A 16,470-nucleotide genomic window follows, 5' to 3' on the forward strand; every position below is an offset into this window, starting at 1 on the left:
ATTGTGTCTTCCATATGCCAAGATCCGGTATGCAATGAGATCCAACCTGACTGCCTGAGTTGCACTATCGTTTAGCTCCATTGGCCTCTCGTTCCGTCCAACCAAGAAGATAACCAGACTTAATTGAGAACACCCCTTTCTTCGACAATGACTAGATGATAACATCTTCACGGGCCTGGCCCTGAACTCTCAATGGGATGGCCGATGGCCAATTCGGGTCAGGATCTGCCGCCCATAAAGCTGTGTATAAATGAGTTGTGTATTTCCGCCAGCATAGTTTTTTTTTCCTTTCCGTTGTATATAGTTCAAATTTTCTTTTCAGTTCCTGAAAGCTATTGTTGTTTATTATGCTATTATTTTTATGGCTGCTCCTCGTGGTGGTTGTATACTTGACGTATCATATCATCAAATCAAGCAAAGCTAGGCCAAAAACGTAAATGTTGGCTCTTCAAAATCTGTAATCTTATATGCAATAACAACTTAAGGCATCTTTTGTTTGCAATGCATTTTTATTTGTACTGTATGGGAGTGCAAATTCGTTGATCAAGTTAAACTAATATCTATCTACCTGATACAAACATTGAGTCGAAATTACTGAAGAAATTTATTTTTGTAGTGATTTTGGTGGGCATTGGAGGAAAAACATGAGTCAATATTTCCTCTTTTCTAGACTTCTTTCAACTATGGTTCTGAGAGCATGGCAATGAGAGGAGAGGAATAGGAATGAGAGATGGAGTTCTTAGAAAACATCATAGATTCAAATGATCACACATTAGCTGTAATCTCATCCAGAATACAAGATTTAAAGAAAAAAAAATCATGACATGGGATAACTCTTAAGACGTAACATGTAATGATGTAATAGTATTGGTTAGAATGGAGACCGCTCACTCAAAAGTTCCAATATAAAGATGCATAAACACTCGGAACCTTGGTGTAATCAATCATACAACAAATTTCTATCAATAGATGTGATCAAATAATATTATGGTGTACAATCCCACATTGATGATGTTTCATAATTCATCCATTGGGCTCTCTTTATCAATCATCTCCTTCGAAGCCGCCACAGACTGTGAGTTTCTAAGTTCCTCAAGCTGCACCATGACAAGCAACAAACATGGAGAACCATCAAACTATGTACTCTCAAAGAAAAACAACTCAGCCCCTTGTGGATAAGCATAAAAGTTTCAAATTCAAGGAAGGGGAAAAAGAGAGAATTTGCCAAGGTGTTGGATTTAGATCTCCCCACCAACTCAGCAGTCATGGTGGATCTAGCTAACCTCCAACAAAGTGTACACTAAACCAGCAATTGGAATTGCTGCTGAGAAACATTACAAAATTGAGCACCCCATAACAACTACTCTAGTCCTAGCACCCATTCCTGTTTAAAGTAAACATGAAATTTCATTAACTAGGCCAAAAACATGGTAAATCACTCCCTAGTCACCAGTTCAATCACGAGGAAGAGAAAGGCTAATAAGCCTAGTTTGACAATTTTGTCTGTAGTTGTAGGGTATTATGAAATTTGCTTATGCTTTCCAATTCAGTCAATCATAATAGAACAGGAAATTTTACATGGACTTGCTTGGATTCTTGGTCCTTGGGCTGCACTCAGGCCCCAAAAACCTCAGCCTTGGATGAATAGCATTCTTGTATTCAGAGATGCATCACTCCACACATCTCCTCTACACTCTCCACACTCCAAATACTAGAGTGGTCCATAGATTCTTCATCAATTGATTCCTCATGATGAACACATCCTATGCCCTCCTCGCCTTCTTCATTGTCTTTATTAGTTCTCAGATATATCATATAAGGCTTGCAATAGAGGTGTGTTCCTCACTGGCTTCTACTGATCAATTTGAGCTAGAAAGACTATGCTAACCAAGCAAGGTCTGCAATCATCCTATGGTTGTCAATGATGAACCACTGAAACTGTCTCCCATTGGTGTGGTAAGATCCCTTGCTTTCACAATCCATATATCAAGGGCTCTACTTGAGTTTAGGTAAGACCAGTATATAGCATCAATTTGCTCCTTCCTAACAGCCAGTTGGTCTGAACCCATCTGCAAACTGGAATCTTCCTTTGTTTCAGAGACCATGCCGCATGAGCCAAGTTTTTGCCAGGCATTGCTTGGTGATAATAGGATCTGTCATTAAAATGCTATCATACACATGAATTATCTTTGATTCATGATCAAGTGGTGACCAAAATTACTTCTGATGCCACTTGCAATTAAAATTCCTTTTAAAACACTTTATTGGATTGTTATGCCTTTTTCCAGGAGAACAAAACCCCACGGTGTATATGAATTTTTAAAGCTTTAAAGCTCTTCCATTAGTTGGATTAAACACTTTATTTGATGACAAGCAGAAAGTTTACTGAATTAACAATAGGGATAAGAGTTCTTTCCCCCACCTACCAGTGCTTTATCCAATAATATAGATCTCTATTGAATGAAGGCATCAAAATGGAATATTCTTCTGCATTTACAAGTAAAAGTAATACCTCCCTGCAGGTTTCCTGGTGTTCTGCCAAGAGTTCCTTGTATTTTATCTGCAAATCTGACATTTCAGCTTGTAGCTTTTCATATTCAGGCAAGGTTGGCCCACCCAATCTGTGCTGAATAAATCTGTCATGCAAAAGATTGAGAAATTATACCTGACCATTTACTAATAGATAATGACATATGATAATCATACTAGTGGAAGAATATGGTAACCTAAAGAAACAGAAATGTCAAATAAGGAAATATTCTGCTGTTCAAACTAGGACCTTGAAAATATTTCAAATGCATAAGGCATGCCAGTTGTGTAATAATCAAATGTTACAAGAAGCTCTTGATCATTACCTAATTCCTTTTAAAACTAGTAACATAAAGGTATTCATTTCTAACTTACTCTATTCATAATCTTCTTAAAACTATATCAATGGAGATAAGATACTTTTTTTATCAGCAAAGAAGTATTTTATTCAATTAAGAGAAACAGTTACAGAATTACAGCAAAATAGAAGATAGACATTGCACCAAAAAAATATTACAATAAAGCCCAGAAAAACTGCTGCCTATAAACTCCCTGTTTGGCTAATGAATCAGCCATCCCATTTGCAGTTCTCCTGATCCATGTGAAAGAGGCATTGAATTCCCCTGCTAGGCTTTCAATCTCCCTTGGGGGATTATAAATCCGAAGAGCATTACCCCTTGTATTAGTCCATGATATCACTAGTTTTGAGTCCCCTTCTCGTCATAGATTTCAAAAATGCAAATATTATTCTTTTACTGGCAATTTCAAAAATCAACTATTGTTGCATGAAATTAATCTGACCCCAAAAAGCTCACAGATTATTCAAATTAAACTGAACATGGTTTAATTAATTTTAAAATAAGATCCACTGAGTAATTAAAAAACTTACCCAATTGCAGAGGAAGGCTTGTCATTCTGCTCATATAGTGCAACAAGAACTGCAAGAAAGTAGATAGCAGGAAGTAAATTCCAAAATAAGCTTCATTGTCACAATATTTATTGAAAGTACAAAGATAAAAAGACAACCTTTCGTGAGGGCATCAAGCACTCCACTGGACTCCAAATACTTCCTAAAAGCTTCTTTTTTTGCTTCCTTTTCCTGCATTGCATATCAATAATTGAAAGGTAAATGAAAGGGAGAAACAGAAAGGTAAAAAGGGTAAAACAACATAAAGCATAAAGATTTCTCCCATTTGGAAGAAAATATTCAAATTGGTTACCTATATCTTGCCAAATAAAAACATCTATTACCTTTTTGGTCTCTCCAATTAGTTAAACATACGTCCCAATTATGATTATAAGATACACAACTAACTCTTGGGTGACATAAGTGGAATAGAGGCTCCTGTTAAACCCAAGCAAATAGGATCCCAAAAGCCTGAACAAAATAAAATAACTCTTTATTTTTAACAATGTTGTCTTTGTACCCTATTACCTATGTGTATGGTATAGTATAGATCCTCTTTTTCATCTCAAGAGAATCATTTTACTGTAGTCTAAAGGCCATAACCAATGTCAGTCCCAGCTATTTGGGGTATTGGAAAGGGTGGACTGGAACATTTGGCAATTTTTTGCACCACCATGGCAAATTTTTACAGTTGATGATCAAAATAAAGATCAATGCATATCTACACCCTAGAACAAAAAAGTATCCCAGGAATGAAAAGAATCTTCAAAACAAGGTTCAAAAGTTGCCTCCCCTTGACTCTTGCAACCCCAACCTCTACCTCTAATGCTCATTGTTTTTTGTTTTTTGTTTTTTTTTACTGAACTGCATCCAGTTAACTCCTTCCTCTTTGTCTAGCAATCAAGAATCCTGACTTGTCCCAAATTACCAAATTGCGAATAACCCAACTGTTAGAGTGAGCCGAATAGGGGTAGTTTAGTAATCTCATGTCAGTTAAGTACTTTGCTTATGTGGCTGTTTTATTAGAGTACTCTGCCCCACACTTAAGTGAGGGCAGTTTAGTCTTTGTAAGTGTAATTAGAACCTAATAAACATAAGGGGGTCGACTGAATGGGAGACTAATCAGTTTTCGACTAAACCCTCCTGTTCTCTCTTTCTCTTGTCTTCTTCCTCATCTTCTTCTTCTTCACTGGTTCGGATTGCTGTAGCTGCTCCAAAACATGGTATCAAAGTGAGGTTTCTGACCTGCTTCCGCTTGCAAAGCATCTCAGCTGTGTTCGTGACACTCTCTTCTTCGTTTCTGGTTAGTTAATGGAGAGAGCTGGTTCGCCCTAGGTCTGAGACATCACAGCTCGTTGCTCTCTGCTGCACACAGTTTTTCTTCATCAAGGAAGGTGATTTCAGCAGTGAATGGTTGGCTGATACTCTCAAAGGAAGGTTGGTTATTTAGTCCTTTTGTGTTGCTGGTATTTCTGGGTAGGAACCCTTCAAGAATCAGTTAGTACTGATTAGAACCTAGAGAACTAGGTTCATTGTTGCCCTAAGAAGGGCTGTGTGTGCAGTAGCCGAATGGTGTAGGGCTGCTGTGAGTTGTTGAGTGGTGTTAGGGCTGCTTTAGGTGGCCGAGTGGTGTAAGGTGGAATGCAGTAACCTTGCCAAGCTCCTTGTGGTCGTGTAATGCCCTCTTAAGTGTGCTAAACAAATCTGAACTGGCCAAGTGGTGTAAGGTGGAATGCAATGACCTTGCCAAGCTCCTTGTGGTCGTGTAATGCCCTCTTAAGTGTGTTAAACAAATCTGAACTGGGTGTAGCAGTTTGACTGTGTTGTGGTGCTTCTGATGCACAATTTTTTTTATTATTGAGTGGTTGTAAGAGGGCCTACTGTTGTGTTGTGGTGCTTGTGATGCTTATGTGGGTCGTAGGTGTGTGAAGTCAGCAGTAGTGTGAAGAAGAACAAGTGTGTGCTCCCACTGTTGTGTTTAGGGGCTGCAATAGGTGCTGAAGTATCAAACTGTGAACAACATCAATCAACTTGTAGCTGAAAAGTAAGGTTAGAGGCAACTATGAAAGAGTACAATGGCAGCAATAGGAGATGGCTACTATGATCAGAAACCTAATGTGGTAATTTCCTCCGACTACCTAGGGGTACAAATGACCTCAATTAAGCTGAATGGGGAGAACTATGTTCCATGGGCTAAATCAATGGAAGTGTTTTTCAAGGCAAAGAAGAAAGTAAAGCATGTAAGAGATGAGAAGCCACCGGAGGACTCTCCAAGGTTTGATGATTGGGAGCAAGAAGATGCTCAAATCATGACTTGGCTGTGGAATAGTATGGAACCCAAAATTAGTGCCAACTTCATGTTCCTTGATACGACTAAGGATATATGGGAGCATGCTAAGAAGCTATATTCTGGACAAGATAACACAACAAGAGTGTATCAGCTTTATCAGGAGTATTTTGATTTACAACAAGGAACCAAAACACTAGAAGAGTACTATGCCAGCATGAAGAATATAAGGAATGAACTCAATGTCTATCACCCCCTTACTCCAGATATTAAAGTTCAGCAACAGCAAAGGGAGCAACTAGATGTTACAAGATTTTTAGTGGGGCTGAAGTCGGAATATGAACCAGTTAGAGCCCAAATATTGGGGGGCTCTACTCTTCCTACACTCGAGGAAGTATTCTCAAGGCTTCGTAGAATTTCTTTGGGACAGACAGAGAACCCCACACAGTCTGATGATCAGCACTTGTGACAGCTAGAGGGGTTGGACATAGTACAAGAGGGGGAGGTCATGCTCCCCGAGGAGGCCGTGGCAGTTCCATGATTAGTCGGGGTGGTCGTGACTCAGGGGGAGGCCGTGGCAGAGGGAAGAATAACTCTACAAGGAAATGTACTCATTGTGGTAGAGAGGGACACACAGTGAATTTCTGTTATGATCTACATGGCCCTCCCTCTAAATGGGCTAATCATGCTGTAGCAGGTGAGGTTGATATCAGTGACAGTAAACCGGCAGACCGAACTCCTCCCACATCTACATCTACCTCTGGGAGGGAAATGGTGAGTGTACCGCGTGATGAGTATGAACGGTTCCTTCAAACTACTTCACAGCATACCACTGCCACACTTGCCCAATCAGGTATTGCTTGCATGTCATCTAAAACCCCTCCTTGGATTATTGACTCTGGAGCCTCAGATCATATGACCGGGACTCCAGGTGTGTTCTCTTCTCTTTCTGAAACCTCCACATCACAAACTGTTACACTTGCCAATGGGTCCTCATCTCCCATATGTGGTGTTGGTAATGTTGACATGGCTTCTGTGCCCTTATCATCTGTTTTATATGTCCCTAAGTTTCCATTAAATCTTATGTCTGTTAGTAAAATAACCTAAGTTCTTCACTGTTTTGTTACCATCTTTCCTTCCACTTGTGTTTTTCAGGATCTCAAGACGGGGAAGAAGATTGGTGGGGGGCATGAAGCTGGTGGACTGTATTATCTTGACGGTGGTGGATCTTCAATTGCTCTTCAGACTTCACTTACTCCTCCACAATGGCATTGCCGACTGGGACATCCATCTCTCAAGGCTCTCAAGATTTTGGTCCCGTCATTGAGTCATTTGTCAGTTTTGCAATGTGAGTCATGTCAGTTTGGGAAACATCGTCGTGTGTCTTTCAGTCCAAGAGTTGAGAGTCGTATGTTGAGTCCTTTTTCTTTGGTTCATTCAGATGTTTGGGGTCCAATCAAAATAGAGTCTTATAATGGGTACAAGTATTTTGTCTCCTTTATTGATGATTGTTCAAGAATGACATGGATTTACTTAATGAAAGAAAGAAGTGAATTGTTTTCCATTTTTCAAAAATTCCATGCTGAAATACGCACACAATTTGGTGTTCCAATCAAAATTCTCCGTTCAGATAATAGTCGTGAATACTTTCTTACTTCATTTCAACAGTATTTAGAACAGCATGGCATTATTCATCAGACATCATGTGCATACACCCCTCAACAAAATGGGGTAGCTGAACGGAAGAACCGTCAGCTTCTTGAAACTGCTCGGTCTATTCTTCACCACATGAATGTTCCTAAACGTTTTTAGAGTGATGTTGTACTCACTGCATGTTTTCTCATTAATCGGATGCCCTCCTTCATCCTTCATGGTCGGTCCCCCTTGTCTATCTTGTTTCCCACTTTATCTCCATTCCCATTAATTCCTCGTGTCTTTGGTTGTGTGTGCTTTGTCCACAATCTGAGCCCTGGAATAGACAAGCTAGATGCACGCTCAATTAAATGTGTCTTCCTTGGCTACTCACGAACTCAAAAAGGGTACAACTGTTATAATCCCATTACTCGGAAGTGCTATGTCTGCCCTGATGTCACATTTTTTGAGACAGTCCCTTCTTCTCAAGTCCTGAAATGTCTTCGTCTCCACCCACACTTCCTCTTCCTCTCCCTGTCAGTGATCCAGTTCCAAATGTTGTTGTTGGAGTAGACTCATCACCTTATCCCGTGCAGATCACCACCGAACGTCCACCAATCCAGCAAGTGTATACACATCAAACGACACCGGCCCCTCCTTCAGCTTCTACCTCATCTGCGGATCCTCTCATGGCTCCTATTGTTGAACCTTCAGACCTTGACCTACCCATTGCCTTACGGAAAGGTAAACGCAGTTCTACCCTCCATCCCATTTCCAATTTTGTTTCATTATCTCGTCTTTCTACATCACATCGCCAGTTTGTTTCCCTTTTATCCTCTATTTCCATACCTAACAATGTTCAAGAAGCTCTCAGTTCACCTGATTGGCGGCGGGCAATGGAGGAGGAACTTTCTGCTCTTCAACATACTCAAACGTGGGAACTTACTACTCTCCCACCTGGTAAGCATGCTGTGGGATGTAAATGGGTGTATACTGTGAAATACTTGCCAGATTGTAGTGTGGAGCGTCTGAAGGCCAAACTTGTTGCTAAAGGTTACTCACAGTTGTATGGAGTGGACTACATGGAGACATTCTCTCCGGTGGCTAAGATTGGTTCTGTTCGTGTACTAATTTCCCTGGCAGTTATGTATGATTGGCCTCTGTTTCAGCTTGATATAAAGAATGCCTTTCTCCATGGTGATCTTGTGGAGGAGGTATATATGGAGCAACCACCTGGGTTTGTTGCTCAGGGGGAGGATGGTAAGGTATGCAGATTGAAGAAGGCAATTTATGGGCTGAAACAACCGCCACGTGCTTGGTTTGGGAAGTTCAGTGAAGTGGTGAAGAGTTTTGGAATGAAGTAGTGCCAGGTAGATCACTCAGTGTTCAGCTATGACTCAGAAGCTGGGAAGATTCTATTAGTGGTCTATGTGGATGATATTGTCATTACTGGCAGTGATAAATTGGGGATTGGCAAATTAAAGGTATTTCTGCAAAATCATTTCCAAACAAAAGATCTTGGAACATTGAAATATTTCTTGGGAATAGAGGTTGCCAAGTCAAAACAAGGTGTAAATCTGTGCCAAAGAAAATATGTTCTTGATCTATTGGAAGAAATAGGACTATTAGGTGCAAAACCGGCTGAGACCCCTATGGAACCAAATGTTAAGTTGAGCAGTGATACAGGAGAAGTATTTGAAGATCCTGGAAGGTATAGACGACTAGTGGGGAAGCTGAACTATCTGACTATCACGAGACCCGACATATCCTTTGTAGTCAGTGTGGTGAGCCAATTCATGCAGAACCCTCGTATACCTCACTGGGATGCAATTCTTAGAATTGTGAGGTATCTGAAAGGAGCTCCAGGCCGTGGACTATTGTATAAAACAGGAGGAAAACTTGAAGTAGTGGGGTATATAGATGCAGACTGGGCAGGCTCAGTGAATGATAGAAGATCTACTACAGGCTATTGCACATTTCTTGGAGGAAATCTTGTGACGTGGAAGAGTAAAAAGAAGACGGTTGTTGTCAGAAGTAGTGCTGAAGCTGAGTATAGGGTCATGGCACATACTACCTGTGAGTTAGTGTGGTTGAGGAATCTTCTACAAGAAATTGGGTTTCACATGGATAAACCTATGAGACTGTATTGTGACAACCAAGTTGCACTCCATATCTCATCCAATCCTGTATTTCATGAGAGAACAAAGCACATAGAGGTTGATTGCCACTTTGTGAGGGAGAAGGTCCTTGCTGGAGAGATAAACACAGAACATGTGGGCTCGAATGATCAATGGGCAGACTTGTTTACAAAAGCTCTAAACTCAGGGAAAGTGAACCATCTATGTAACAAGCTGGGATTATATGACATATATTCTCCTGCTTGAGGGGGAGTGTTAGAGTGAGCCGAATAGGGTTAGTTTAGTAATCTCATGTCAGTTAAGTACTTTGCTTATGTGGCTGTTTTATTAGAGTACTCTGCCCCACACTTAAGTGAGGGCAGTTTAGTCTTTGTAAGTGTAATTAGAACCTAATAAACATAAGGGGGTCGACTGAATGGGAGACTAATCAGTTTTCGACTAAACCCTCCTGTTCTCTCTTTCTCTTGTCTTCTTCCTCATCTTCTTCTTCCTTCTTCACTAGTTCGGATTACTGTAGCTTCTCCAAAACACCAACAAGCTTCCCCTGCCCACAGATCAATCCATCACTATAGAATCATCATTTGGATTAGGCCTCAACTCTATCTCCTACAGTTGTTTCAAATGCCTTATCTATTGGAACATGAACTGATGTTCCCCAATGGTTTGGCAACATGAACTGATGTTTCAAATGCCTTATCTATTGGAACCACCCCATCAGCAAAGGTCTCATCAAATTTGCTCCTCTCCAGAGGAATTACACCCTCTAGGGGCCCCTGCCACCAGTCTCCCCATTAGCCCACTATTTTTATTTTTTTGATAAATGAAGAGAAAACTTTTATTAAAGAGGAACAAGAAGATTACAAGGATACACAGAGAGGTATCGTGGTGCAACACCTCACAAGCATTAAAGCAATATCACAGATAAGTCCAAAACAATTGACCCCTAGAAACCCCTTGTTTAGCTAGTGTATCAACCAATTCATTAGCCAATCTTCTTTCTATTGAATTCTTACAGTCATATTGCTGGAAATCCCAACTTACAGCTCCGGGTCCTTCAACCAACATGTCACCAACTTCAAATCTCCTATGATGATCAATTTATCCAAGTTCTTCCATCTTTCTAATTGAACCCTTGAGGAGCTCATCTCTAATTGAGGCCCCCACCCCTGCTGGAACAAAGCCACCACACATCCTTCTTTATCTCTGAAGACTCCCACATACACGAAGGACTAAGCCTTGACTGTTCCCACCATTCTTAACTTCCAAAAGTCCAGACACTCAACAGCTGGTGATATCTAAATTTTAGAAGTGATTTATAATTAAATACCCTCCCCAATGCAAGTTGCTACACACACAAAAAAAAAAAGAAGATACATCACTTTTTTGTCAACAATGAAAGAAGCACAAGCACATGGGGTAGGTAATATAGGTAATTAGATATGCCAAGTCATGTTTGTCAACCACCCCATAAAGATGGTGCAAGTTTTTTTTTTTTTGATCAATAACAATAAGCTTTATTAATGAATAAGATTTGTGAAACTATAATTACTTAAGCGCCCCTTGCTTGGCTAACCCATCAGCCATTGAGTTAGCACTTCTCTTCACCCAGCTGTACTTCACCTTAATATCCCTACTCAACCATTTAGATTTTTTCTTTTCATTACTGTAGCTCCACAAACCACTGTTGTCTTCCTTCAGCCACCTAATCACCACCTCCAAGTCCCCTTCAAGGACCACGCATCGGATGTTTAATTCTCTTGCTCTTTGGATTCCTTCCAGAACTGCTAGAATCTCAGCCCTAAGAGAGTCACCCTCTCCAATTGGACCTGAGAATATAGCAGTAATAATCCCAACCTCGTTCCTAAACACACCCCCAATCCCAGAAGGCCCTGGATTCCTTAAGCTACTACCATCAAAATTCAGTTTTATGAATCCAAAGGGAGGTGGGACCAAGAGGGCCTAGAGGTCCTCTTACATTGGGCAGAGGTAGCTATTTCTTTCCACTTTCTTAACAAGTCGGCCATGGAAAATTCTGAGAATAGCTCCATAGATTTCAGCTGGGCAGCTCGTCCACCCACAACCCACTCAAAGAATACAACCATGTAGGTCTGCATGGGCAATGTTTGTTAATTAAGGTTGGGGGTATAGTTTTGCATGGGCAGTGTTTGCAAATCCCTGTGTACAACATCTTGTTGTACATGTGTTTTGTTTTCCTTCTTTCTTTTAATGTTATTATACTTTACCACCAACTGAGGGGTGGCTCAGTTGGTATGTTAACTGGTTCGCTCCAGCATAGACATGGATTTGATTCCCACAACCACCAAATTTGGGGAGGGGAATTATTAGTGATGCGTATCACCAAATACCAAAAAAATGTTATTATACTTCACCATAGAGAAACAACCACAAAATTTAAGTATGATATGGCAGGAGACCAAGCAAGCAAAGATTTATAGGCATTATTGGCATTTCTTTTTACGAAGCAAACTCAAGAAGCTCCAAGATTAATAGTGTAATATCAAGCTGGTTGAACTGGTTGGAAAGTAATGAACAACTTTATGGTAACTATATATAGCACAAAGCATCTTACCTTGGAGTGTTTCTATTTGTTGGGATTCACATGTGAGTGTACGGAGTGAAGAGATCCACATTGGAAAAAGAAAAGAAATGCAAGGGACTTATATACAAGGATTGGCACACAACCTAATAGCTTAAGCTTTTGGATTAAAGTTGTACAAGTACTATATAGGGGTGAGTAAATGGGTAGGCTCTACTCGGAACCGAATGGAACCGACCTTGAACCGGCCCTAAAACAACCCTACCCAATCTGTTACAGGGCAAGAGTGCTTTAGCTTGACTTGACTCTAATCGCAGTTCAAAGCCTTAAAGAGCGGGTGCTTGAGCTTAGATACACATATCCCTTTTTCATTTTTTTATTTTTAGCATCTATAGACCCAATTTATTAGAGTTGGTTTTAGAGAGTTCTTAAAAAGGACTTTAAAGAGAGAATAGTCTAGTCGATCCTCTGTTTCTGAACGAGCTTCGCAACTGGCATGTCCAAAGTCAAGGACTTCGTACCTCTTCGCTTGTCATTAATATCTTTTGGTCACTGCTCACTAGCGCGTAGGTCTATTGTCCATGGTTGGTCAGCTCTCCTCTATGGCGCTACTCCGGTCTATGCTAAGGTCTGCTTTCGTCACTGCCTGGGACTAGTCACTCTCCCCCATGGCTAACAATCTTCACTCGCTTGGTCACAGAAGCCGTAAGGTCAAATCTTATAGAAGCCGTCAGGTCTGCTCCTCCATGGCCTTACCTTCTGACCTTTTCAAGCCTTCCCGCAGGAACCGAACCACTCTATGCATAGCCGACCCCGTCACTCGTATTTCACATTGACCAGGATTTCGCAACCAGCAAACGAAGACACATCACTTGCCAAATGGGTTCAAGAAAACTATTTGGTGATGACATGGCTGTGTAATTCAATGCATCCCCACATTCGCTGAAATTATTTATGGGCCAAAACGGCTAAGGAAATCTGGGATAATATGAAAGAAACCTACTCCCAACCTCTTAATGTTGCTAGGGCTTATGAACTGAAGTGTGAAGTGAAAAATCTCAAGCAGGGGGAGAAGCCAGTCTCCGTTTACTTTGCTACTTTGAAATCTTTGTGGCATGAAATTGACCATTTGGAAACCATTGAATGGGAGAGTTAGAGAGATGCGACTACCTATAGCAAGCTGGTTGAAACAAACAGAGTTTTTGAAATCCTAGCAGGTCTGAATTCATAATTTGACATAGTAAGACAGCAACTTCTTATCAGGGATAGTGTGACCTTGTCTCAGGCTTATTCACTAGTGCACAGTGAAGAGAGTAGAAGAAAAGTGATGTTACAAGTTTAACCCATGGAATCAGCCCTAGCAGCAACAAAACAGAAATTTGGGAAAGATCAGGAAAAGGAAATAAAGAAGGAAGATAAAAGGGAGATGTTTTGTGATCATTGTAAGAAGCCCAAGCATACTAGGGATACTTGTTGGAAGTTGCATCCCCATCTTGTTCCAACTAGATTCAGAAATAAGAAAGGAAGTGCTAATATGGCAGCCAACACTGACAGTGCATCATCTTCCAATACAAGAACCACATCTCTAGATGCCTTAGCTGCTGTCCGGGGCTGCCTTGACACAATTGGAGAATGAAGTTGGTATTTCCGGGTCATCATCTCAGTCTTCAACTGTTACTCCTGCCATTCCTACTTCAGCTTTTGCTTCCTCAGGTACAAGAGCTACAGCATATCACACTTCAGCCCCAAGTAATACTAGACCCTTCTGGGTAATAGATTCAGGTGCTTCTGACCATATGACTAGTTTATCCACCTTGTTTACCACCTACTGTTTATCCTCTGGCAAGGGAGACATCAGGTTGTCAGGTGCCATCTCCTTGTCCTCAGTTTTGCATGTCCCTAAGCTTAGTGCTAACTTGCTTTCAGTTAGACATGTTCATGGGCCGGGCTTGAATAGGTATATAGGCCCGCGGGCTTAACCTCGGGCCAAAAAGCCCGGCCCGCAATAAATTCGAGCCGGGCTCGGGATTTGCCAAAATAGCCCGGCCCGAGCCCGGTTCGACCCGACCTATAAATGAACCTAGAAAACCTAGTTGAATACCCCTCTTTTTTTCACCTCTTTCCCTTCTTTTTCCAACCAAATTCTTCTTCTCCACATCCTCTCTCCCTTCTTTATATATATTTTTTAATATAAATAAATTTTGAATTTATATATTTTTTTAATGTAAATAAATTCTGATTTATATTGATTATTGAATAGGGAAAATTTCTAATTTTTTTTATTAGGTCGGGCTTCGGGCTCGGGCTCGGGCTTCGGGCTTTTTATTAGGGCCGGGCTCGGGCCTAACATATTTCTGTTAATGAATAGTAAAAGCCCGGCCCAAGCCCGGCCCAAGCCCGACCCGGCCCGGCCCATGAACAGGTCTACTTTCAGTTAGTAGTATTACTAAGAATCAAAACTGTTCAGTGACTTTTTTTCCCGATCGTTGTGTCTTTCAGGATCTGTAAACGAGGAAGGTGATTGGGATTGGCCGTGAGACGAATGGAGTCTACCTGCTTGAGCATCCACAAGAAAAGGAAAGTGAAGTTGGGAGATTGTTTATTTCCCAGTCTTTGGGTTAGATTATGCTTTGGCATAACAGATTAGGTCATTTGTCCTTTGGGTCTTTGAAGAGTCTGTTTCCAAGTTTGTTTGAGTCTGTCAAAGTGTCTAGTTTGAAGTGTGAAAGCTGTGAACTTGCAAAACATTGTAGGTCAACTTATTTTTGAGCAATAAAAGAAGCAATATTCCATTTGAAATTGTGCATACTGATGTTTGGGGGCCATATCATACTCCTACCATGAGGGGGTACAGATACTTCTTGTTATTTGTTGATGATTATACCCATTTCTCGTGGATATACCTCATGCACTCTCGAGATGAGGTTCCTTCACTGACCCAAGCTTTCCATCAGATGGTATTGACCCAATTTGAAATCAAGATCAAAATTCTCAGATCTGATAATGCCAAGGAGTATTTTGCAAAACCCCCGGCATCATATCTTCTAGACCATGGAGTTATTCATCAGAGCACTTGTCCCCCCTACACCTCAGCAGGATGGGGTTGTTGTGAGAAAAAGCAGACATATTTTGGAAGTAGCCAGAAGCATTATGCTCAACTCTAATGTTCCCATACACTTCTGGGGGGATGCAATCTGTACTGCTGTTTACCTTATTAACCGAATTCCCTCATGGGTTTTGGACATGAAAACACCATTCAACCTTCTGTATCCAAACAAGGACTTGTTCACTATTCCCCTTAAAACCTTTGGGTGTACATGCTTTGTTCAAATCCTGGGACCTCATCGCTCCAAATTTGATCCCAAAGTTGCTAAATGTATTTTCCTTGGGTATGCACAAAATCAAAAGGGGTATTGTTGTTATGATCCTGTTTCGGGGAGGCGTTATGTGTCCATGGATGTCACCTTTTTTGAGGATATGCCCTACTATCATAGGGCCTCTCCTCAGGGGGAGAGTCGTGAGGAAGGGATTTCAACCCTAGAAGTTCCATTACCTATCCCAGTTGTTGAGGGGGAGTGTCGTGAAGAGGGATGTCAAAAGTGCAGGGAGTTGAGAGTGTATTACAGATAGTGGTGGAGGCAGGTTGGTTCTCGTTCACAACAGTCCAGGCCGATCCCAACACCTCCTACAGCTTCAGATCCAGGCATTACACCCATTGTTGAGCCCATTATTGCAGATACTTCACCTAACACTGTTGAGCCTCAGTCCTTCCTTCAGATGACATTGATCTCCCAATTACAATTCGTAAAGGGAAGCATCGTTGTACTTCATCCACTACTCATTGTATCTCCCAGTTTTTCTCTTATGGTCGTCTCTTAGAATCCTACAGATCATTTCTCATAACAGTGCAATAGGCTCTTCCGATACCTGAATGGAAAGAAGCAATGCAAATAGAGATGGATGCACTTATTAAGAACACTTGGGAACTAGTTGACCAATCTGAGAGGAAGAAACCTGTTGGATGCAGATGGGTGTTTATAGTAAAATATAATGTTGATGGCTCTGTAGAGAGATACAAGGCCAGATTGGTTGCAAAGGGCTTCACACAAACTTATGGCATAGACTATATGGAGACCTTTGCACCAGTTGCAAAGATGAACACAATTAGAGTCCTACTATCTATGGCTGCAAACTTCTCTTGGCCACTTTTTCAGATGGATGTCAAGAATGCTTTTCTAAACGGAGATTTGCAGGAGAAGGTGTACATAGAATTACCTCTCGGTTTTTACAATAGAACCAGGAAAGAAAGTTTGTCGACTAAAGAAGGCTTTGTATGGGCTGAAACAGTCTCCGAGAACTTGGTTTGACAGGTTTAGATTGGCATTAGAAAAGTTCGGCTACATGCATGCTCAATCAAATC

General features: G+C 41.0%; 1 protein-coding gene across 1 annotated transcript in view; it reads right to left on the reverse strand.

Annotated features, from left to right (window-relative positions):
• Window positions 1-731: 731 nt before the first annotated feature.
• The window catches only part of LOC104610074 (c-Myc-binding protein), a 19,786-nt gene continuing 4,047 nt past the window's right edge, over window positions 732-16,470 (reverse strand). The window contains exons 2-5 of the mRNA XM_010276541.3: window positions 3,556-3,628; window positions 3,419-3,467; window positions 2,513-2,636; window positions 732-1,097 (exon numbers count right to left, since the gene is read on the reverse strand). Coding sequence (XP_010274843.1) covers window positions 1,017-1,097; window positions 2,513-2,636; window positions 3,419-3,467; window positions 3,556-3,628 — 327 coding nt within the window. The 3' untranslated portion in view covers window positions 732-1,016. The remainder of the gene's footprint in view (window positions 1,098-2,512; window positions 2,637-3,418; window positions 3,468-3,555; window positions 3,629-16,470) is intronic.

The sequence above is a fragment of the Nelumbo nucifera genome, chromosome 1 (assembly GCF_055504915.1).
Source record: "Nelumbo nucifera cultivar China Antique chromosome 1, China Antique-T2T, whole genome shotgun sequence".
NCBI lineage: Eukaryota > Viridiplantae > Streptophyta > Magnoliopsida > Proteales > Nelumbonaceae > Nelumbo > Nelumbo nucifera.